Source organism: Onychostoma macrolepis, chromosome 20 (assembly GCF_012432095.1).
Source record: "Onychostoma macrolepis isolate SWU-2019 chromosome 20, ASM1243209v1, whole genome shotgun sequence".
NCBI lineage: Eukaryota > Metazoa > Chordata > Actinopteri > Cypriniformes > Cyprinidae > Onychostoma > Onychostoma macrolepis.
In genome coordinates this window covers 14,075,607-14,100,504 of record NC_081174.1, presented here as the reverse complement: position 1 = coordinate 14,100,504, position 24,898 = coordinate 14,075,607, and the positions used below count along the sequence as shown (strand labels likewise).

General features: G+C 36.3%; 1 protein-coding gene across 1 annotated transcript in view; it reads left to right on the top strand.

Moving 5' to 3' along the window:
• The window catches only part of LOC131527542 (nesprin-2), a 108,704-nt gene that overhangs the window by 70,373 nt on the left and 13,433 nt on the right, over positions 1–24,898 (top strand). The window contains 15 exon segments of the mRNA XM_058756716.1: positions 220–367; positions 1,224–1,318; positions 3,475–3,706; positions 3,826–4,020; positions 5,308–5,433; positions 6,816–6,971; positions 9,201–9,362; positions 10,819–10,985; positions 13,071–13,233; positions 15,922–16,109; positions 16,564–16,714; positions 17,020–17,202; positions 17,284–17,421; positions 22,422–22,616; positions 23,005–23,239. Of these exon segments, the coding sequence (XP_058612699.1) occupies positions 220–367; positions 1,224–1,318; positions 3,475–3,706; positions 3,826–4,020; positions 5,308–5,433; positions 6,816–6,971; positions 9,201–9,362; positions 10,819–10,985; positions 13,071–13,233; positions 15,922–16,109; positions 16,564–16,714; positions 17,020–17,202; positions 17,284–17,421; positions 22,422–22,616; positions 23,005–23,239 (2,534 nt within the window).

The window sequence follows — 24,898 nt, the reverse complement described above, 5'->3', positions numbered from 1 at the left end:
TTTACTCACCCTCAGGTTGTTTCAAACCCTTTTAAAAACTCTCCTGTTGTGTTTCATTTGGTAAAAAAAAAAAAAAATACTGGTTTGGAACAACATGAGGGTGAAATTTCATTTTTGGATGAACTGTTACTTGAATTTTTATTTTTTTCCCCCCAGTTTTTACACCTTAAAATTAGCTTTAACTAAACTGTCTGAATGCCAATGCACATCTGTCTGTAGGAAGATGTATGGAGAGCTGCTGCATGCTCAGAACTTCCAGCAGAAGTGCCAGTGCTGGATGGAGCTCCTTGACATAATCGAGGCTGGGCTATCCAATCAGACGCCTGGAAACTGTGCTGCTGTAGGAGAGCAGCTAGCTGCACATCAGGTAGAGCATACGGTTATGAAATCCAATAGAAAAATATTTTCATGTGAATCCTGTTGCTTCATAATGACCATGCACACTTGCATAACATATTCCAATTAAGATCCTCTTCTGATAAATCTTTATTCTAAAACAATACTATTGGAATATTTGTGGCATTTATCAAAATCTTTTCCTTTTTTTTCCTTTTTTTCTTTTCTTCTTTTCTTCTTTTGCTTGACTCTTTTCCAATGTTTATATCACACATCACATAGAATATCTTGCATTTAGACATGCATAGATATAAATAAATATTATATTATGGATACGACAAAGAATTGCTAGTTAATGCTTGCTATGATTTATAGAAACCAGAATATTGACTTATTGACAACTTTAATATTGGGTTAGTGAAGTGTTTTTTTGTTTGTTTTTTTGTTTGTTTTTTACATTTTGAGTGTTTTATGCTCACCAAGGCTTCATTTATTTAAGCAAAGATGCAGTAAAATCAGTAATACTCTGAAATAACATTAAAATTTAAAGTTAACTGTTTTCTATTATAAATTGAAAATGAATTTTCAGCAGCCAGTACTCCAGTCTTCACTGTCTCTCAAACATTTATGATTATTATCAATGTTGAAAACAGTTGTACTGCTTAATATTTTTGTGAAAATTGTGTTTCAGGATTCTTTGATGAATATAAATATATAGAAATAACAGTATTTGAAACATAATTTTTTTGTAACATTATAGATGTTCCCTAACTCTTTTTAATACAATAAGAGCAACGGGCAGTTTGGGTTATAGAGTACTGTGTGATTTGTTTTTGAAATGGTTGTACAGTGGTCATCTATTCATATATTAGTAATAAATCTTCCAGAGGCTGAAAGTGGAGGTCCTCATCAGCCAGCAGCTACAGGATGCCATGGTCAATGAAGCTTCAGGCTTCCTGGAGAGCAGTCAGAATAAGGACAGGTGAGCTTTTATAACACTACACTTAATAACTTTATTCCCTAACCTCCAGTGTGGGGCTCTGCCATGGATAAGAAATCAAAGAATGTGGTGTAATAATTTGTTCTGAACAGGATGTCTCCTGATGAGTAATTAAAACCGAGGTTTTCCACTTTTTTTTCTTCTTTTTTTTTTTCTTTTTTTCTCGGGCTCCAGATGAGACCATAAATCTTGGAGTTATGTGGTGTGGAAGAGCTCTTTTGAGCTCAGCACTGGAACAAGCTGGCTCACTCTCAGGAAATGAAACTGCATGTGCTACCAGCATGAAATCATTTTTTCTTTTCAGCTGATAAGTGCTGCTTCAGGTGGAACTCCTGCATGGTTGCATTTAAGATGTTTCTTGGGTCTTTTTTTTTCCTCTTCTTTTTCAATGGCAGGAACAAATGTCTTGTAGAGAGCCACATAAAATGTGGTTGGTTTTATTTTTCAGATGACTGGCTCATCAGTTGGTCTCTTAAAAAAAAAATCTGTTAAAACCACAATTTAAAGGGATAGTTTACCCAAAATGAAAAATCTGTCTTTCTTTACTCACCTTCATGTTGTTCCAAACCCGTAAGAATTTTGTTCAGTTTTGAAACACAAAAGTATTTGTTTTGAAATCTGAGAGATTATGGACATTGAAAGTCCATTCACACAAAACTTTCATGGTTCAAAATGTTCATAAAGGGATTGTCAAAGTAATCCATATGAATTGAACAATGTAATCCAAGTCTTCTGAAGAGACACGATCGCTTTATATGATGACCAATACTAGGGATATGCCGGTATCAATTTTTGATGTTGCGATTAATTGCTAATGCTTTTATCACAGTATACGGTATTATCACAATATTGAAATTTAGTTGCAAAAAAAAAGTGTTGTCATATTACAGTATAACAGGTTTAATAACTTTTTTCCTTATAACAAAAATATCTGAACATTTAAATACAATAAAGCAATACACAAATTTATAAAGTTAAACATTTTGCACAGATTAAAGTGCAAAAGAATTAAAAGACCAATAGGTATCACTTTACAGTAAGATCTCATTAGTTAACCTTAATGTATTAACATTATCAATGAGCAAAAGCTACATTTGCTACAGAAGTTATTCATCTTTGTTAAAAATACAACTCTTAGTTCATGTTGGCACGGGTTCATTTAAAAAAACAAACCAAAAAAACAGTTTATAATTATTTAGATTTTAACAACGTGCTATTAAATATTTGAATTACCTAAGATTAATGAACGTTTAGAAGAATTTTTCATTGGGAGTTTAACTAATTAATTAATGAAGCCCTAATGTAAAGTATGAACGAACAATAAAGAATCAAAACAGTTTCAAACAATATCTCTAGGGCATGCTGTTGTCCAGATTAAAATGTAAAAAAGTTTTAAAATAAATAGCTTATTTAGTCTAAATATTAAAGTATTTGGCGCTGTGCTGAACACCACTGCGAAAACAAAAATCTGGATGGCTATTTTATACGTTTTAGAAGTAGCACAGCTGCTTTGTTTACTGGGTTTCCGGGGTAATAACACTGCATCTGCTGTCAGAGAGTGAATGTGCGCTTTCATCCAGAGCGTCACTCACGCGTTCCGCCGTGTGCTTCTCATCCGTGCTTGTTTACATCAGAGTGCACACGTGTCTTTGACGCAGCATTCAGCGGTGTTGTGCATTTAACCAGTTGATGGGAAAAGTATTCTTTAAAATGCATTCAAAATTCTGAATAATTTTTAATAAATAATTATTTTCGGTATTTTGAATAAACCACGCGTATTCATTATCGTGAGATATCGCATTACTGAATACCAGCACACATGTAATCGATACATATGGATTCATTTTACAATATTTTTATGAACATTTTGAAGTGCCAAAGTTTTGAGTCAATAGACTTTCAATGGAGGGACAGAAATCTTTCAGGTTTCATTAAAAATATCTTATTTTCTTCTGACGATGGCCAAAAATCTCACAGGCTTGGAATGACATAAGTAATTGATGACAGAATAATCATTTTTGAGTGAACTTTAACTCAACCTTTAACCTGAGTAAATGTTCTTCACTTTGATAACTTTTGGTTGAATTTACCTTTAACAAACATTGAAAATGTTGACGAACAAATTCCATTGTGAGCAGGAGTCATCTGATCCTGAGACTCACCCAGCTAAAGGCTCGATGGCAGGGGACACAGCAGAGGGTCCAGCAGAATGGCAAATGTCTGGAAGGGCTGATGGGACAGTGGCAACTCTATGAGTCCGGCTCGAGGAAACTTTCAAAGCTACTCAGACACATCGAAGAACTTCTGCCACCAGCAGGACTGCCGCCATGCAGCTTACAGCAACTCAAGTGCTCTATAAAAGACTTTGAGGTAAGATTATTCAGTAAAGATAATATAATGGTCTTTTCAACTCTTTCAGATGCTAATTTTGGACTTCAAAGTCTAATCCAACACCGTCATTAGTATCCTTCATGTTTTCTGTCTCACAGTGGACAGAGAAGCAACTAGAGCTTCATGAAGAACTCTACAGGCAGACTGTGGAGGCAGGCAGACAGATCCTTCTGCTATCGGATGCGCAGACACAGACACGCCTGCAGACTGAACTGGATGCTCTCAAGGAGATGTGGGAGCGAAGCTGTGGCCTTGTGGGGAAAAGAAAGGCTCTTGCAGACACCATAACTCATGTATGTGACCCAGTTCTAACATGGTTACTATGTGAAAGTTTCCATTGACAAATAATAATGTAAATGATTCACATTTACAGTATGTAGGGAATAAATTGGTACAGTTTTCAATGTATTTCAAATCTGCCAATATTTGGTATTTTATTCTGTTTATTTATTTTTTTGCTTGTTGATTTATCATTTTATTCATTATCTTTTTTTTCGTCTTTGGTAAAGGCGAATGTTTTTAATGATTTTGCTTAAATGTTACAAGAATTAGCCTGCTAATTAAAAAAATATATAAGCATAACGAGGTTTTGGATCAGTCTGATTAGTGCTGACACCCTTGTCTTATTGAATTCTTTATTTGCATGGACCGAGCAGAGTCAGTGGTTAATATGGGGGTCTTTCTTAGCCGCCATTGACCTACATACCCTACTGAGCGTTTCACTAGTAAAGTGCTTCATTTTGAGGATGAGAGGTCAGACGTAATCTCGCCATAATCCATAAATGAGGCAGCTGGGCCATATCACACAGAACGAGGGCTTTCAAAACGCGTCAACTAAGCCACTGTGCAGTTGTGGATCATCTCTCATTGTTCACACACAATCCCACAATGCCCTAAGGCCTAAAGTTACAGCCATAGCAACAATAGCATGAATGTTCATGTGAACTTTTGATGACAAGATGCAAATTTATAATCCTATGTAGTTTATTAGCACCATGGAGCACTTGGGCCAAATCTGAAGGAATGATTTTGACCATTGCCAAATGTGTTCCCTGGCAAGCAGTGGGACTCTGTGTCACCCTAAACTAGAGGCTGATCCCCTGTACTGTTAGATATTATATAACATCAGAGTCACGCCCACTCATAACAAGTTCTGATTGGCTCTTTTGTTAGGGAGTGACATCATTGTTTTGAAGGGGTTTGGAGAGTGATGTGGTTGGAAGTGTGTTTTGTGTGCATTTGCTCACAATAGGTGGGGGATGGTGTATCCCCATGTGAAAGGGAAATCCCTCTTCACTGATCTGTGATAACACAGTGACAGCACCCAAAATACAAGCACATCAGTGGCTCTCATGATCAGAACTTCTAGGCAGTTAAAGAAATGCTCCAAGATCAAGGTCAAAATGATTACATTGACATTATGCCACACATATTGTTGGTAGAGCTCAAGACTGTATTTAAACTGGAAATTCCTTTAAGTCTAAAACTGTATGATCCGGTATCGTTTTTCACAGTGTAGAAAAGATTATAGAGACAAACATCTTCCACCGTAATTAAGTGATGCTGCGGTTTCTTTGCAGAACTGGAGGCTCTGTGAAACTGGCCTGGCTGAGAGTGCTCTCAAACTGGAAATGATAAAAGCAAGACTGAAGAGTCCACTGCCAGAGAAGCTAGAAGATCTAAAAATACACATGCAGCTCATCAAGGTAATATATTTTTCTGAAAGTGATGACAGTAAACAACCAAACAATCTGTTAGAATCCCAGACTCAGGTAATTTTGCTGTATTGATAATGTAATTGATATGTAATGAAATAGTGTTTTTTTTTTTTCTGGAAATAAACCAACATTTCAAGGATTTGAGGGGGAATACAAGAAGAAATATACATATATAAATATATATTTAAGGTTTTAGGAATTTTTTTAGGACAAAGAAAAATATAGAGGAAAAACAGAAAGGAAACATTGGCATAAAATAGAGAAAAATGTAAGATTTTTTTATAATTGATTAACCAGTGAAATGTAGGCTAGTTTGTGATGGTATTGTGCAGATGGTCAGATGTTCTTGCTTCTACTTAATAGATTTAGGATCAACTTAAATCATGCTGCAGAACTTGAAGTTATTAATGCAAAAGGGAAAAAATCCAAATACTAAACCATCCTGAAATTCATGTACACTACCGTTGAAATGTTTGGGGTTGGGAAGTGTTTTTTTGTTGTTTTTTAGAAAGATGCTCACCAAAGCTGCATTTATTTAATCACAAATACATTAAAACAGCAATAATTTGAGAGATTATTCATTTAAAATAACAGTTTTCTATTCCTGTCTTACTGATTCCACTAGTGTATATTTTAATAACTGTCTTGCTTTCACAAATTGCTGTGTAATATTTAATGAAAACATGTATTTATTTATATTTTTTCAATCCCAAAAAAAGTGTTTTCACTAGTGTTCTCAGAATTTTGGACCCTGCTCTATAGTTTAAAATCAGCTAACATTAAATGTACGCATTGTTTGTTTATTTGGCAACTCCTTTAAACACAGTTAATTGTAGAAAACTGTTGCATGAATTGTGCTATATTACATGGGTAATTTGTCATCAGTTGGCAGAGACAGTTTACAATTCCTGCATGTCTTTGACTGTCAAACAAAGTGCTTTTATCTGCCAACTGAATTCTACTGCATTTTAATACACTTAAACTATTACCAAGGCCTTTGGTAAAGAAAAAAAGTCACCTGTTGATATAATCATGTCACTTTAGAAATATGTTGTTAACCCATCTGCTGAGATTGATTATTCCTTGTTGATTAAGCCCTGATGAGGAACAGTCCTTTAACGAATGTGGGTGAAACTGACAAACAAAGGAAATTTAAAGTGTCTTTAACACCCCTTTCCATGCTGTTATGGGTGCTCAGTACACCCCCCTCCCCCGTCCCCTCTCCACCTCCTCCCCTCCCCCGTCCCATCCAGCAGGCCTTAATCCCGAGCGCTAATGACAGGGACACAGAGAGAGGGAGAGAGAGGACTAGGGTTAGCGTGCGGCAGAGGAGGGGAGTTTAACTTGGTGCTGGTTGCCGTGTTATGCAGGAGGACGAGGACTCGCTGCAGATTTGGGCTGGAGGACTGAAAGTGCTGACCACCATGAAGGCAGACGTGTCTCAGTACGTGCTGCCCACAGACACTGTGCTGCTCCAGGGACAGGTGGAAGAACTTCACAGCCAATGGGAAGAACTGTGCTTGAAGGTGAGTGAGTGTTTGTGTTTGAGAGGAGAGAGAGAGAGAGAGAGAGAGAGAGAGAGTAGGAGGGAAAGAGAGGCTGTTGTCCAGGCAGCATTGAAAGGCACACAATGATTCACCGCTGGAAGTGGGGGGGAAACTTCACACTGCCGCATGGCACAGAAAAAGAGAGGGAAAATCAGAATGTATGTGAATTGATCTAGATTTATAGTTATAATAATAGTTTTCTCATCAGAATGATGTCCTGACACATTTGTTTCTGACAAAAAAATTCACCTGCCTTAAGGGACAGTTCAGACCAAAATGAACATTTTCATTTACTTACCCACTTGCTGGTCCCAAACGTTTGTTTTTTTTTTTTTCTTCTGTGGAACACACAGGGAGAAATTTTGAATCATGCAAGTCAATCTTTTCCATGTATTACAAAGAATAGAGAGTGAATGCCCATTCAAGATTCAAAAAGGATGTAAAAATCCCCGTAGAAGTATCATGAAAGTTGTTCATGTGCCTCATGCACAAATCAGTTTCAGAAGACTTGGAATTATTTTAATCTTTTAAGTTAGGATGTTACCACTATAGCAGAGTTAGGTCATTAACGAACAGTTGAACTCAAACACATAATCAGATCATTCAGACCAAATCAGAATCAGACCAGTTTTGTGAACTGAATCAACAAGTACACTGAAAAGATGGTCAATTTTCTTTTTTTATTGTATTATGCCTTAAGCTATCATATGACTTGAAATATAGCACAAGAGACACATGAACCACTTTTTGGAGCTTGACAGCTCTAATTCTCATTTACTTTCATAAAATGCTATTGGCCAGGATAGTTCTCAAAAATTAACTTTTTGTGTTCTGCGGAAGAACAAATCTCTTTTGGGTTTAGTAAATGATGAATTTTCATTTCTGGGCAAACAATCCCCTTAACATTTAAAACGTCTAATAAAAATGTCTGTTTTAGCTCACACTTCAATATGCATTACTTATGTTGCTAATTTTTTGCTTCCCAGGCAGTGTAAAGGCTGACTGAGGACTTTTTTCTGAGATTATCTATTTAGCGCAGGTGTCCGGTCTGCCGTCATTAAGTGAAGTAGCTGACGTTTGAATGGAGTTGCTCTTGTAACTGTAAACGGCCTGAGCAATTAAAAACAGAAAGGCCACATTTAGGACAGATCGTTGCATGGCCTACATCCAGCCCTCGGACCACATAACGCAGTGTGCCTTGTTTAATGAACCGTTTTTCAGTTTGTGGGGTGGTTGTTGTGAGTTTTCAGTCCTGTCTTTATTTGAAATTCTGGCCGGACGCCAGGACCAAGCCAATGAGGTCAGTGTTTGCGGCCAACAGGTTGCAGGTGGAAACATTCCCTTGAATGAATGACAGATGGCAAAGCTAGGCCTTGTTTTTCTTTTATTTGTCTTTGCATATGTGTTGGGGCAAGTGGCTTGGGCTGAAGGAAATGCATCAATAATGCGTTCAACAAAAAGGCAGTGAATAGAAGTGAACAACTAACCCCGATGTCCTTGTGCTTTCTTTTAAACTCATGATTAATATTCTTGTTTTGAAGGAAAACTACAATATCGCATTCTCTTACTGCTCTGAGTGTGACATTAAGGGATCAAGGAAAACGTATAGCCTTCACTGACAAATTTAGCTTGGAAAATGCATTCGTTCTTTTTAAAAGGCTGCATGTAAGCCCCAGCAATCTAGGAGTGACACAAGCAACAGGGAACTACAAAGTGCTGCCCGTGTCCCCTAGTGTGTCTTGGTATTAGTACATACTAATAGACAAACCCCTTACTGACAGAAAGCAATAAAAAGTGAGCGGGCCTTTGCTGTAGACTTTACTTAACAGTCCAGTAATCAATCTCACAGTGTGTGATGAGTTTCGTTAAAAGCCTTTCAGATGGCCAGCTTTTCAAGAATAAAATCATGTAGTTGTAACCTGACACCTTTTGTGCCGAGTTGTTTTCAAGTATTTTATCACATGTGCCACAAAGGGGTCAAGTTCTTCTGTACTCTCTCTAGCAGTTGAGAGTAGGCCATATGCTCTCAAAGAGATTTCCTGAATGAATAAATGTCATTATAATGAAAAATAAAATGTCATGAAAAAAAAAAAAATGTCATTACCAGTGCTGATATGTGGGAAACTTTTCTGTTTTTTAATGTTTTTTAATACTGTGTTTTTGTCATACTGAAGCATTTTAACCTTTTATTCTTCCTCTTGTGTGTAGGTGTCACTTCGCAAGCAGGAAATAGCTGATCGCCTGAACGCCTGGATCATCTTTAATGATAAAAACAAGGAGCTCTGTGATTGGCTGACGCAGATGGAGAAAAAAGTGGCACACAGGAGCGAAAGCCTTAGTATTGAGGAAATGGTGGAGAAACTTAAAAAGGTAGAGTTTGGTTTTCTTTATTGGTATGATTTTTTATTTAAATTTTTTTTTAACTCCTTAAAGGGAAAGTTCATCCAAAATGTAAATTCCCATTCAGCGTTTTGTTCTATAACCATACAACTTGAACTACCACCCATCAAAAGGTTGTGGTCTATAAGATTTTTTTTTTTTTAAGAATTCTCTTATGCTTTATTTGATCAAAAATACAGTAAAACAGTAATATCATGGAATATTATTACAATTTAAAATAACTGCTTTATGTTTTAATATATTTTAAAATTCCTGTGATGACTGTGCTAAATTCAGTCACATGATCCTTCAAAAATCATTTCTATTTATATCATAGTATGTCAGATGTCAAATCATAATATTCTTGTGGAAACTTCATATTTTTTAGAACTGTTTGATGATAAATTTAAATAAATTATAAACGATTAGGAATAATATCTTTACTGTCAGTTTTGATCAATGTAATGCACCCTTTCTTAATAAAACTTAATTTATTAGTAATTAATTACATTGCTCAACTCCCTGTTTTTATAGTTACATAACCATAACAACACGCCATTTTAAGATAAATTCAGAAAAAGGCATCACATGTGTCTGTTTCCATGTGCCTTTGTCACGGTGAGTTTCTGTTGTACATTTGTAAGGAGCTTAAGTAGGCAAGTAATATGGTATTATATGGTATATGCTATTATGAGTATCTATGAAGGATTAAAGCAGTCTCAAATGAACAGCACGCTTAAGCGTTCCCAAGGGAGGCCCCACAGATTTTACATTTCACAGAGGATCTATTCTATCCACTCACATAGAATTTATTCATTTTTACTCAAATATGCTACAAATGTACATTTATTTCTAAAAAGCATCATAGATTAGCTCTAATCTAGCTTACTGCATGTGCTATAAAATTGAGGGCAGAGTGCTGTACTGCATAACTGTGTTCATTTGTTTACCTCTTTGTTCATACACAACAATAGCCTTGTATGTGCAGTTTCTCTCTCCCCATCAAACAGTGCAACCTCAAGCACTCTGCAGTCATTAGCACATAGTTTACCATTGAGGTTTTGGAGAGTTTCAGGCCACGTCACTAATGATCACATATCAGAAAACTGGCCATTGTCTCTTTGTAGCACAGTTACGGATGCCTAGTGCTATAATAACTGCTGCCTGCTGTTCAAAGTGAGCCAGGTTGGACTAACAAAACAGGTGAACCCTTAAAAGCAGAGAAGAAAGTGAAAAGGATTTGGGCTGCCGCGGGGTCAGGGTGAATCATTGTTCCTCTCTTCTTTTTTTTTTTTACGAGGGCACATGCTGAGAGAAGGAACATAGTTTTGACAGCTGTCAGACCCATCCAGAGACAAAGTGCAGTTAGTCGGTTTTGTTTGGGATGGATGTGTTAATGACTAAAACACATGAGAGGCTGGTGCTCATTGTGCACATCTCTCTTCAGGACTGCATGGAGGAGATTAACCTCTTCAGCGAGAACAAGAGCCACCTCAAGCAGCTGGGCGAGCAGCTCCTATTGGCCAGCGACAAGGCTAAGGAGGCAGAGATCCACAAGGCCTTGCAAGATGTCAACGACCGCTGGCAGCACCTGTTCGACCACATTGAGGCCAGGTGAGCAAAAAAAACAAATGAACCACACTGAACTGTGGTGAATAAATGCTTTGAGGAATAAATGCTAAATTTATCAAACTCATTTCTTTCCTTGTTGCCTGATGTTTGCTATTGTTGCTCTGTATCCATTGATTAATGGCTGATCAAAGCCCTTTGTTTGTTTGAAAGCCTTAGCCTGCATCATTTTTGGTTTCCATTCAAGGACTGATTGACTTGATTCGTTCATTCATCTGTGCATTTCTGACACATTTAGATCTGTTGGTGGTGATAAAGCCTTTGATTAGACTTTTATATTAATTTTTGAGGCATTTAAGAGATTCTTTTATCCAGACTGAAAAACAAAGTACTGCAGCTTTCAGTGTAAGACTGTTGTGATCAGTAGATGAGTAGTTCAAAAAGCTGATGCTGGGAAAATAACTCTTTCCTGTTTGTAAATGAGAGAAAAGTGGTGTAAGAAGTGCCTTTGTCCAGCAATTTATGCCTGTAGTTAGAAAGAAATGCATATATGAAAAGCCTTTTTATAGTGTAGTTTACAAAAAAAGTAAACTTAAGCTATATATGTAAAAACATTTATAAAAATGACAAAAGCAAATAACAAAATTAAGAAAAAAAAAAACTACAATTAAAATGAAAACTCAATGTAAAAATAAAAGCTATTTCAAAATATAAATAAATACTGTATATAAATAATACTAAAATAACACTAGTACTGTTAAAGTGTTTAAAACTGTTTCACTATATTGAAACATGAATATTAAACCTTTTCCTCACTCCTTTATAAAGAAAGTGTTTTTTTTTTTTTTTTTTTTGTTGTCTCGTTTACACGAAATGAAATCATTCATGTGTCCCCCAGTGTTTCAGCATGACCCATGATGCAATTCACCCCTAGACTATTTTTTTATTTTATTATTATTAGGAAAGGTCATATGTCCCAGTGTTATAGATGACTTGCACTAAATTCAATTAATAGTAGATATGCTAGAATATATCACCTAATTTTGTATTGTAAATCATATAATTTTGCCTTGCCAATTTACAGCAAGCTTTCCCCAATAATAGGGAAACTAATTTACTTACTTTTTTCTCCATGTACTCATTTGTATCTTCAGAATTTGATGTGATCTTCAGTACTATGGATGGTTACCACAGCTGGCATGTGCTCTCATAATCATAATCTCATTAAGTCAGTTGGAAATTTGCACATACCAAGTATATGAATCAGGTGCTGGTCCCAAGCAAGCAAGCACACAAACAACTCAAGTGCTTTCCACTCTTGTCTGTGATGTCACCAGCCTCTCCTGTAATTGGTCAGTCCTACGGTGTGACGTGTTTTGAAGCAGCCAGATGGTGCTAATACTGAAGGAGGGGGGAATTAACGTAGCCCTCACTAGTGTCGTTGGCTTCAGCTTTGCCATATGGCTTGCATGGTTTGTCCTAGTCCCACTGTATAGCTGGAATGGGGTGGAGGGGGTGGTGGGGGGCAATGGTCTGTCACCTCATATTATCTCTCATGAACAGGGGCACAATGAGGCCAGGGGGACAGTATGTACTCAGGCACGCTATAATCACACAGCCGGCCATCTGCAGGTATGGCTGCTCAGATGGTTTGTGAGGCCATGCGGTCACTCAAACAACAGAATGAGAAGCTTCACACAGTCACACTTAAATGGTTCAATCTAATCCCTATGGGACAAACACCCTTCGTCTGTGTTCAGGGTCATCTGACCTGGAGTTATAAGACCTTTTTTTTTTTTAGTTTTCACATCAAGTGTAGCACGCTGAACTTTGACAGTATTTCATTGGGTTCCTTCCAAACTACACAGTCTCAGATGCCAAAGAAAACAGTTACTTGACTGATTTATAAAGGGGTTAGTACTTTTTCTTTGAAAGAAATTATTATTTCCTTGTCACAGAAAATACATTTTTATCTAATGGAGGTTATAGAGGACTTTTAAACACATTCAAATTTTCATCAAAACTTCCAAGAATATTTATGGTATCACAAGTTTTTTTTTTCCAAAATGGTCTATTTGATTATGCTCTGGAATCAAAAATGAATATGCAATCCCTCTCTCTCTCTTTCAGGGTGAAAAAGCTGACAGAAACGCTGGTGACAGTGCAGCAGTTGGATAAGAACATGAATAACCTTCGCTCTTGGCTCACTCGCATTGAAGCTGAGCTGGCCAAACCCATTCACTACAATATCTGCCATAGAGATGAGATCCAAAAGAGACTGGCTGAGCAACAGGTCAGCAAATCACGAGTTTTTAAAAATGATATAATAGAAGATTTAATCAGCTGAAATACCAGATTGTAGATTAGTATGAGTGTGTATTGTTTTATGGGACTGACAAATTTTTCTTTTCTTTTTTTGACCCTCTGGGGTCTGAGGTGATTTTGGGGCCCTTGAGATGTTTTGACATGCCCTGACATTTGTGCTTATTTCAGCTACTTATAACATACTATTGGCCAACATGTATTTTTTTGTGTGTTCAGCACAAACTGTGCTACAATAATATGTGAGCAAGATTGATGTATATGTTTGCATTTTTTAGAAAAAAAAAAAAAAGGATTATTCGTGGTTAGTAAGTTTTGGGAGGAAAAATGTAGCTGAAATAAGGCCAAAAACACATACTGAATAGTTCTGAATAAGACTTTTGAGGAATCGGTCTTCTAGGCTAGAATATTCATGTCAAAATGATGTGAAAATCAACTTGCTTACTCCTTCACAGAAAACAATATATTGATTTAAATTTTTAAAGACATGTTTTGTGATCGAAAGCCTATATGCGAGGTAGTGGCAATGGCCTTGAATATTAAGTGATTCTCACCTGAGAGACAAAGGGCTTTGAGGCAGGTCAGACAGAATGTGTGGAGATTGAAAAAATGGGTTTTTAAATTATTTGTATTTTATTTACAACACAGTATAATCAAAACATGCATAATGGAGGTCAAAGACACATTGTGCACACTGATCTGACCACAGAGATGTGAACAGACTTTGAGTCATTCCTGCAACAGATTCTGTTCATACAGATTACTTTATCACAGAAACAAATGAAAAATTCTGCCAATGCAACAACTTATTACAGATATATGTGACCCTGTACCACAAAGCCAATCATAAGTAGCACGGGTATATTTGTAGCAATAGCCAAAAATACATTGTATGGGTCAAAATTATCTTTTTTATTTTTATGCCAAAAATCTTTAGGATATTAAGTAAAGATTGTTACATTGAGAGATTTTGTAAATTTCCTACCATAAATATATCAAAACTTCATTTTTGATTAGTAATATGCATTAGGGCTGGGTATCGATTCAGATGTCCCGATTTGATTCGATTCTCTTTTTTTTTTTTTTTTTTTTTTTTTACATTCAGTGAATATAGTTTTAATACAAAAGCTATTGATATTTCTAACAAAATGAACAGTAAACATCAGTTTACAAATAGTGAATTAATAAAAAGAAATTAAGAACCACAGACCTGTATTTTAAACCTATTCTTTTTTTGTATAGGGTCCTTTCTTAAACAATAACAGGGCCCTATAAAATGTCCTTAATTTTTCTGGTAATCAGATGAAGGCATAAAAAAAAAAAAAAAAAAAAAATGTATCCTAATCAAATGAAAATTAAACCCTTTTATTTTTTGGCAAACAAAGTGCTGCACAACAGAGGTTTACTGTTAAAATTAAAAAGAAAACGAATGGGATTACTCCTTTAAAAATAAAGGTTTATTAATATTTATTAGTAGTAGTAGCATTGAGTCTTAAGACTGCTCTTAATGTTTTGACAGGTTGCAGTGAGGAACTTGCAGCTGCTGTGTATCAAGTGATACGACGGTGGTTTTCTCAAATTAAACTGTAAAATGCTAATGAAATGACTCTGAGCAGCAGTGTGTTAATATCATCATATAGTGAGACGGCAGAAGATGAAAACACCGCGAGTGTCGTCTGCGCTTTAGTATGTGTGTAGTAAACAAAACAGTGCATCGCGCCATCCGTCATTCATTCATTCATTGCGGAAATCATGGCTCATGCGTGATATCAAATGCTTCATTTCACCTGAGCATTACGAATCATGCGTAACATCGCACATTGGTAAATAAGGGTGACATCTAGTGGAGAAGACTAATGATTAGAATCACATTGATCAGAACTTGTTTTAAATGCGTGATGAAATAAATACCGGAAAAGATCCATTCGCGGCTTTTGAGAATCTATATCGAATCGAAGTCAATAAAAAAAAAAAAAGAACTTAATTTGGATAACTTTAAAGTCGATTTTCTCAATATTTAGATTTTTTTTTTCTTTTTGCACTCTCATATTCCAGATTTTCAAATAGTTGCATCTCAGCCAAATATATCAAAAGAAAGCTTATTTATTCCAAATGATGTGTAATTTAAAAAAAATTTACCCTGACTGATTTTGTGGTCCCAGGTCACATATTGTATGAATGTTTTCTTATCAGGTAAATTTTTTTTGTTTGAGGAATGTTGTAATTTTTTGGAAATCAGAAATACTTGTTAGGGGATGTTTTTTTAATCAAAATTGATTAATTTATTAATTTAATTGTCTATAATTGAAATGAATTATTATTCTTTTTCATGATAATACAGACAGTTTAAAGGGCTAATTCATTGAGCTTCCAATAAAACCGTGTAAACGTGAAAACATTTTGAAATCAGCAAAAAAGGGCTGCAGCTTTGCCTTTTGCCAAAAACTGAAACACTCATAATGCACTTCTGATTTGGGTACCACCTCTCTGTCAGTCTTACGGTCCCTGGGCAGGATTACTAAAAATGTGGAAGTTTGATCTGTAACAATTATTCATTTACATATACTACTGATATTATAACAATACAAAGCTGGTTGAAAATCTTTCAACTATTTGAGAAAGTGCCAGGTATGTCTTTAACATACGTGTGCATGTTTAGGACCTGCAGCGTGACATCGAGCAGCACACCGAGAGAGTGGCGTCTGTGCTCACCTTGTGTGACGTGCTTCTGCGCGATGAGGATGCCTGCAGCAGCGATGGAGAGAATGACTCCATCCAGCAGACCACGCAGCGCTTGGACCAGCGCTGGAGAAATATCTGCTCCATGTCTCTGGAGAGGAGGCTGAGGTATGGCCATTTATCCAGATGCCTCCAATCTCAAGCACACCATCACTGCTCACAGATGTTTAGTCATTCTGTTGCATTCCTTTATGGAAGGCAATTTCAATTCACTCTGGATCCAGATTAATAAACTGCTTTCCTGATTGAGATTCACAGCTCCCTGTTGAGCAAGAGATATTGGTAAAAGTTCACTTTGCATGATAAAATGTATACATTTTTAATGCCTTGTAACCTCACCAAACACTTGAGTTGAACAGGTTTTGAGGAAGATGACATCATATATTTGATAATAAGCATAACATGAATAACAGTACATATAAATGAATGTATTTTAAAGTGCACACATGCACATTTCGTATTAAAGTATTACATTGTTTATTATTATGATTTACATCAGTTTCATTTTAAATATACATTTATAAAAGACCATTTGTTTTTGATCATTTATGTCTGTTTGCAGGATTGAGGAGACATTGAGACAGTGGTGTAAGTTTCAGGAGGATTACTCTTCCTTTGAGGACTGGCTGAATGTAGCGGAGCACTCCGCTGCTGAACCCAATACATCAGACGTCCCGTACACTGACGCCAAAGAGGAACTCCAGAAATATGAGGTTTGATTCCAACAAAATGCTTAACTTAAGAGCCTTCGAATATCTGTGCTACCGGACCATTATGTTTACATCGTTTAGTGCAAGTCAAATGTGTAACCCTGATGTTTTAGGAACATGATCAGTACGATTAAGGGAATATCAGATTCCTCAAGCAGTCATCTATGGCCTGTCAGCAGTTTTTCATTTACTGTATGTTTCAGTCATTCATGACTATCCAGATTTAATTTAATAGAGTATACAGTAATAGCAGTTGTGGAATAATTTTTTTGTGGTCATATTTAGTAGTGTTTGATTTGTTGTTTTAGGTTTTCCAAAGGCATGTACATGAGAGCCTGACCCAGCTGGAGATTATTAATAACCAGTACAGACGACTGGCTCGGGAGAACCGTGCAGATGCAGCCAACAGACTCAGGGCCATGGTGCATCATGGGAACCAGCGATGGGACACGCTCCAGAGGAGAGTGGCTGCAATACTGCGCAGACTCAGAGTGAGAACACGGACACGCTATTTTTTTCCGTGCATTTGTTTACTTGAGTGCATAAATAAACCTCTTTTTTTTCTCATTTAGCATTTCACAAGCCAGAGAGAAGAGTTTGAGGGAACCCGCGAGAGTCTCCTTGTCTGGCTGACCGAGTTAGACCTCCAGCTGACCAATGTGGAGAACTTCTCAGAGAGCCATCTCCAAGACAAGATGAAACGGCTGAAGGTTAGTAAACAGTGTTTCCTTTAAATTAAGATGTTAAGTCTATTATGGAAGCCCGTTCCCGCCACTGAATAAAAAATTAAAAAAGGTTATTGCGACTTTTTTTCTCAGAATTCTGACTTTTTTTCTCAGAATTGTGAGATATAAACTCGCAATTCTGACTTTTTTTCTCAGAATTCTGAGATATAAACTCGCAATTCTGAGATATAAAGTCGCAATTCTGAGATATAAAGTCGCAATTCTGACTTTTTTTCTCAGAATTCTGAGATATAAAGTCGCAATTCTGAGATATAAAGTCGCAATTCTGAGATATAAAGTCGCAATTCTGAGATATAAAGTCGCAATTCTGACTTTTTTTCTCAGAATTCTGAGATATAAAGTCGCAATTCTGAGATATAAAGTCGCAATTCTGAGATATAAAGTCGCAATTCTGACTTTTTTCTCAGAATTCTGAGATATAAAGTCGCAATTCTGAGATATAAAGTCGCAATTCTGAGATATAAAGTCGCAATTCTGAGATATAAAGTCGCAATTCTGAGATATAAACTCGCAATTCTGAGATATAAACTCGCAATTCTGAGATATAAAGTCGCAATTCTGAAATATAAAGTCGCAATTCTGAGATATAAACTCAATTCTGACTTTTTTCTCAGAATTCTGAGATATAAAGTCGCAATTCTGAGATATAAAGTCGCAATTCTGACTTTTTTCTCAGAATTCTGAGATATAAAGTCGCAATTCTGAGATATAAAGTCGCAATTCTGAGATATAAAGTCGCAATTCTGACTTTTTTTCTCAGAATTCTGAGATATAAACTCGCAATTCTGAGATATAAACTCGCAATTCTGAGATATAAACTCGCAATTCTGACTTTTTTCTCAGAATTCTGAGATATAAAGTCGCAATTCTGAGATATAAAGTCGCAATTCTGACTTTTTTTCTCAGAATTCTGAGATATAAAGTCGCAATTCTGATATATAAACCCGCAATTCTGATATATAAACCCGCAATTCTGATATATAAACCGCAATTCTGACTTTTTTCTCAGAATTCTGAGATATAAACTCGCAATTCTGAGATATAAACGCAATTCTGAGATATAAACTCGCAATTCTGAGATATAACCGCAATTCTGAGATATAAAGTCGCAATTCTGAGATATAAAGTCGCAATTCTGAGATATAAAGTCGCAATTCTGAGATATAAAGTCGCAATTCTGAGATATAAAGTCGCAATTCTGAGATATAAACTCGCAATTCTGAGATATAAACCGCAATTCTGAGATATAAAGTCGCAATTCTGAAATATAAAGTCGCAATTCTGAGATATAAACTCGCAATTCTGACTTTTTTCTCAGAATTCTGAGATATAAAGTCGCAATTCTGAGATATAAAGTCGCAATTCTGACTTTTTTCTCAGAATTCTGAGATATAACCGCAATTCTGACTTTTTTCTCAGAATTCTGAGATATAAAGTCGCAATTCTGAGATATAAAGTCGCAATTCTGACTTTTTTCTCAGAATTCTGAGATATAAAGTCGCAATTCTGAGATATAAAGTCGCAATTCTGAGATATAAAGTCGCAATTCTGACTTTTTTTCTCAGAATTCTGAGATATAAAGTCGCAATTCTGACTTTTTTCTCAGAATTCTGAGATATAAACTGCAATTCTGACTTTTTTCTCAGAATTCTGAGATATAAAGTCGCAATTCTGACTTTTTTCTCAGAATTTGAGATATAAAGTCGCAATTTGAGATATAAAGTCGCAATTCTGAGATATAAAGTCGCAATTCTGAGATATAAACCGCAATTCTGACTTTTTTCTCAGAATTCTGAGATATAAAGTCGCAATTCTGAGATATAAACTCGCAATTCTGAGATATAAACCGCAATTCTGAGATATAAAGTCGCAATTCTGAGATATAAAGTCGCATTCTGACTTTTTTCTCAGAATTCTGAGATATAAAGTCGCAATTCTGAGATATAAAGTCGCAATTCTGAGATATAAAGTCGCAATTCTGAGATATAAACCGCATTCTGACTTTTTTCTCAGAATTCTGAGATATAAAGTCGCAATTCTGAGATATAAAGTCGCAATTCTGAGATATAAAGTCGCAATTCTGACTTTTTTCTCAGAATTTGAGATATAAACTCGCAATTCTGACTTTTTTCTCAGAATTCTGAGATATAAACTCGCAATTCTGAGATATAAAGTCGCAATTCTGAGATATAAACTACAATTCTGACTTTTTTCTCAGAATTTGAGATATAAAGTCGCAATTCTGAGATATAAAGTCGCAATTCTGAGATATAAAGTCGCAATTCTGAGATATAAAGTCGCAATTCTGAGATATAAAGTCGCAATTCTGAGATATAAAGTCGCAATTCTGAGATATAAAGTCGCAATTCTGAGATATAAAGTCGCATAATTCTGACTTTTTTCTCAGAATTCTGAGATATAAAGTCGCAATTCTGAGATATAAAGTCGCAATTCTGAGATATAAACCGCAATTCTGACTTTTTTCTCAGAATTCTGAGATATAAAGTCGCAATTCTGAGATATAAAGTCGCAATTCTGAGATATAAAGTCGCAATTCTGAGATATAAAGTCGCAATTCTGAGATATAAAGTCGCAATTCTGAGATATAAAGTCGCAATTCTGAGATATAAAGTCGCAATTCTGAGATATAAAGTCGCAATTCTGACTTTTTTTCTCAGAATTCTGAGATATAAAGTCGCAATTCTGAGATATAAAGTCGCAATTCTGAGATATAAACTCGCAATTCTGACTTTTTTTCTCAGAATTCTGAGATATAAAGTCGCAATTCTGATATATAAACCCGCAATTCTGATATATAAACCCGCAATTCTGACTTTTTTTTCTCAGAATTCTGAGATATAAAGTCGCAATTCTGAGATATAAAGTCGCAATTCTGAGATATAAAGTCGCAATTCTGAGATATAAACTCGCAATTCTGACTTTTTTCTCAGAATTCTGAGATATAAAGTCGCAATTCTGAGATATAAAGTCGCAATTCTGACTTTTTTTCTCAGAATTCTGAGATATAAACTCGCAATTCTGACTTTTTTTCTCCGAATTCTGAGATATAAACTCGCAATTCTGAGATATAACCGCAATTCTGAGATATAAAGTCGCAATTCTGAGATATAAACCGCAATTCTGACTTTTTTCTCGCAATTGCGAGTTTATATCTCACAACTCTGACTTTCTCTCACAATAGGAAACTCCGTGTAAGGCTTTGCAGTGCTTTGTTCAATTTGCACTATCAAAATGAACTAGATGAATGCTGCGTCCGAATATGATTGTTGAACAAACATACAAATTACTAATTATTGTCCATTTCCGTGTTCTGCGCTCGCGGTTGGACAGTACCATTACCGCCGGGCAGGGTGCGGGAGGGGGGACGGCGCGCACAGCTTTCAGACACAATATTCTTCATTTCTTTATATTTCGGAGTTTGAGGCAGCTTCTATCGCGTTATTTTAACAACAGCTGTCAAGTAAAGAGCGTATTATTGTAACATGAGAGTGAATATATGAATGCACGGAGGTGGATTTCCTTCACTCTCGCATAAAACGCGCTTTCATCTCTATGATCTTGCTCTAGCATTATCTTATCTCCTGTATTTAATGTTGCAAGATATCGACCAAGCAAGACATCCCCGATGAAAATTGTAAATAAATTAAGGATTCTTTATTAGTTATTATTTTAAGTATTTTTTTTAATTATTTTGTCAATTATATATGAAGATGCAAAAGCATCTAAGTGCTATCTGAATTTTTCTTCTAAAATGAGCATTTTTCTCAGGCTCCTATGTTTATGTTCAGTTATTTCACTTTAATGGCAATGAAAAGAAGCTGTACCTGAGAAAAATGCTCTCATTTTAGAAGAAAATTTCAGATAGCACTTAGATGCTTTTGCATCTGAACCCTTCATATATAATTGACTAAATAAAAATAATAAAAATAATAAAATTAAAAAAAAATACTTAAAATAATAACTAATAGGCTACTAACTAATAAATAATGAATCCTTAATTTATTTACAATTTTCATCGGAGATGCCTTGCTTGGTCGATATCTTACAACATTAAATACAGGAGATAAGATAATTCTAGAGCAAGAACATAGAGATGAAAGCTGCTTTATGCGAGAGTGAAGGAAATCCACCTGCGTGCATTCATTCACACTGATGTTACAATAATACGCTCTTTACTTGACAGCTGTTGTTAAAATAACGCGATAGAAGCTGCCTCAAACTCAGAAATATAAAGAAATGAAGAATATTGTGTCTGAAAGCTGTGCGCGCCGTCCGCCCTCCCGCACCCTGCCCGGCGGTAATGGTACTGTCCAACCGCGAGCGCAGAACACGGAAATGGACAATAATTAGTCATTTGTATGTTTGTTCAACATTCATATTCGGATGCAGCATTCATCTAGTTCATTTTGATAGTGCAAATTGAACAAAGCACTGCAAAGCCTTACACGGAGTTTCCTATTGTGAGAGAAAGTCAGAGTTGTGAGATATAAACTCGCAATTGCGAGAAAAAGTCAGAATTGCGAGATAAAAAGTCGCAATTGCGAGTTTATATCTCAGAATTGCAACTTTATATCTCAGAATTGCGAGTTTATATCTCAGAATTGCAACTTTATATCTCAGAATTGCGAGTTTATATCTCAGAATTGCAAGTTTATATCTCAGAATTCTGAGAAAAAAAGTCAGAATTGCGACTTTATATCTCAGAATTGCGACTTTATATCTCAGAATTCAGAGAAAAAAAGTCAGAATTGCGAGTTTATATCTCAGAATTCTGAGAAAAGAAGTCAGAATTCTGTGATTAAAAGGTCGCAATAACCTTTTTTATTTTTTTATTCAGTGGCGGAAACGGGCTTCCATAGTCTATAGATAGAAAGAAAGAAAGAAAGAAAGAAAGAAAGAAAATAAATGATGACAGAATTTAACTGAACTTTCTTATTCTCCAGAGTTTCAAGAAGGAGATCACTCTGAACACCAATAAGATTGATGCTCTGATCGTGTTTGGGGAGGGTCTGATTCAGAGGAGCTGTCTTCAAGACGCTGTTGAGATAGAAGATGAGTTAGAAGAACTGCACACGTACTGTCAAGAGGTGTTTGGCAGAGTGGCCCGATTCCACCAGCTCCTCATCAGTCTCCGCCCGGTATTATAAACGCTCAAATTTTTTTGCATTGTCTTATGTAACATACTGTGGTTCTAAATGTATTTAGATATTTTGAGACCCTTTTGAACCTTTTTGTGAGTTAGCTTCCTTGAAAAGTGTGTTTGTGCTAAACAACCATTCAGAAGTTTGGGGTTAGTAAGTAAACCTTTGTCTTCACAGGTATAAATTACGTTTAAAAAAAATATGAGTTGTAGTAATTATTTCACAATATTAACATTTGCACTGTTTTTTATCTTTTAAAAAAATGCAGTCTTGGAGACTTAAAAACATGTGGTAGACAAATGTGGTAGAATTGTGTAAATAACTTTGCATATGGGCAATGTTATAGGAGTATGAATGCATGAATGACAGTGTTTTCTCTTTGAAGCAGATGCAGGAGCAACTGGACATCTTTGATGGTGAACAGTCCAGAGGGACACAGGGCACCCTCTCCTCCAGCCAGCCCTCCATGTGCCTGTTATCGCCACCTCAGGAGCGCTCGGGCCGTGAAACCCCCGTGAGTGTGGATTCCATCCCTCTGGAGTGGGACCACACTGGGGACGTTGGCGGCTCTTCTTCACTTGATGAGGAAGAGGATGCTGCCTTCTTCTCTGCCCTGTCAGGTATGGTCATGTTTACTGTTGTTTGGCGAAATACAGTCATTTCAAAAGGAATCCACGTGTTTGGGAATTCTGTGTGAAGGTGAAAGATTTTGCAAGGGTTTCAAATTTTCTTATTATTTTGTCACTAGGAGCAACTCTTAGCACTAAGATTTTTTTTAATGAATACGGGCCCTGGAGTCAGATATAATTCAAATATATATTTTAGCTGTCAGATTGCAACTGACAATTTTAACCAGCTCATGCCAGTTTTATGTCCATTGGCACATCGTATGAGCCTGAGACTTTTCCCCAGGACTCTGACTGCTGGAATGGCTTGTCATATTGCTGGTTTAGCCTTTCATTTTCTGTCCCTCCAGATTTAGAGGTCACAGAAATCCCAGAATTCTCATCTGAGGTAACAAAGAAGTCTTTGGGAGAGCCTTTAGGTAGACCTCCATGTCCCTTTATGTGCACTTGGCTTTAGTTGTGCATTACAGCAAAATCTTTTTTTTTTTTTTGTGCATTCACATCTGTCCAGTTTCTCCTTACTTTTCTTTCCACATTATTCTCTCTCTCTCTCTCTCTCTCTCTCTATTCTATTCAATTGAAGTGTGCTTTATTGGCATGACAAAAACTATACATTTGTATTGCCAAAGCAATTGCAGCTGTGCTGCTTACAAATAGTGCACATACGTATTAACAGAAAGAAAAAAGAATAATAATTTTAATAATAATATATAAAAGTATTCAGCATGTAGTGCAAAATGAATTCCTAATGTATGTAAACTAGAAATAAAAAATAAGATAAGGGATTAGATAGATGTAATTTTGCTTTTGTAAATCTAAGTAATCTAGATGTGCTGGAAACATCAGATCAGGGCAGATTGAGTGTTTTCTCTTCTGTGGTGACAGGCAGACACACATTGAGCAGCAAACACACAGCAGTTCTTGTGTTCTAACAGATACGGCAGTTTCTCCTGGTTTGAAAGGGTTTTAAATGTCGGGTGGATCTGCTGTATTTTATCATAGAACACTGTCCGTATGTCCGTGTATTTGGAGCATTCTGTTAGGAAGTGCAGTTCTGCTTCCATCTGATTCAGATCACAGTGAACACAATCTCTGTTCTGGGGGCAGCCATGCTTTTCTGTGTCTGCCCGTCTCTGTCGTCAGCTTGTCCGCTGCGCTGAGCCTGTATCTGGTCAACGTGCTTCTCAGTTTTTTTTATCTGACACTGTGTACAGATACTCTATTGTTGTGTGTGGGTTTACCAATGAGTGATGTAATTCTGTTTGATTTGTGCAGTAATCTGATAGATTCTGATATTGTGATTTAGAGCATCAGTAGATGTTAGTGAAGCATCAGGACTGAAGCTCTGGATCAGCTGAGGGAAGGGGTTGCTTTCTTTGCTCGTCTCTTGGTATTGCAGGGCTTTATAATGATATGATTGGGGGTCACTGAGTTTCAGATGTTTCCAGAATTTATTTGACTTTTTTCGTATCTTTATGATTAGAGGATATCTGCCTAATTCTGCCCTGCATGCGTTATTTGTTGTGTGCCGGTGCACGTGTAATAGCAGAAGCAGATCATCTGCATACAGCAGGCATTTGACCTGTGAGTTGTGTAGGGTGAGGCCAGGGGCTGCAGATCGCTCCAGACTGCTTGCCAGTTCATTGATGTAAA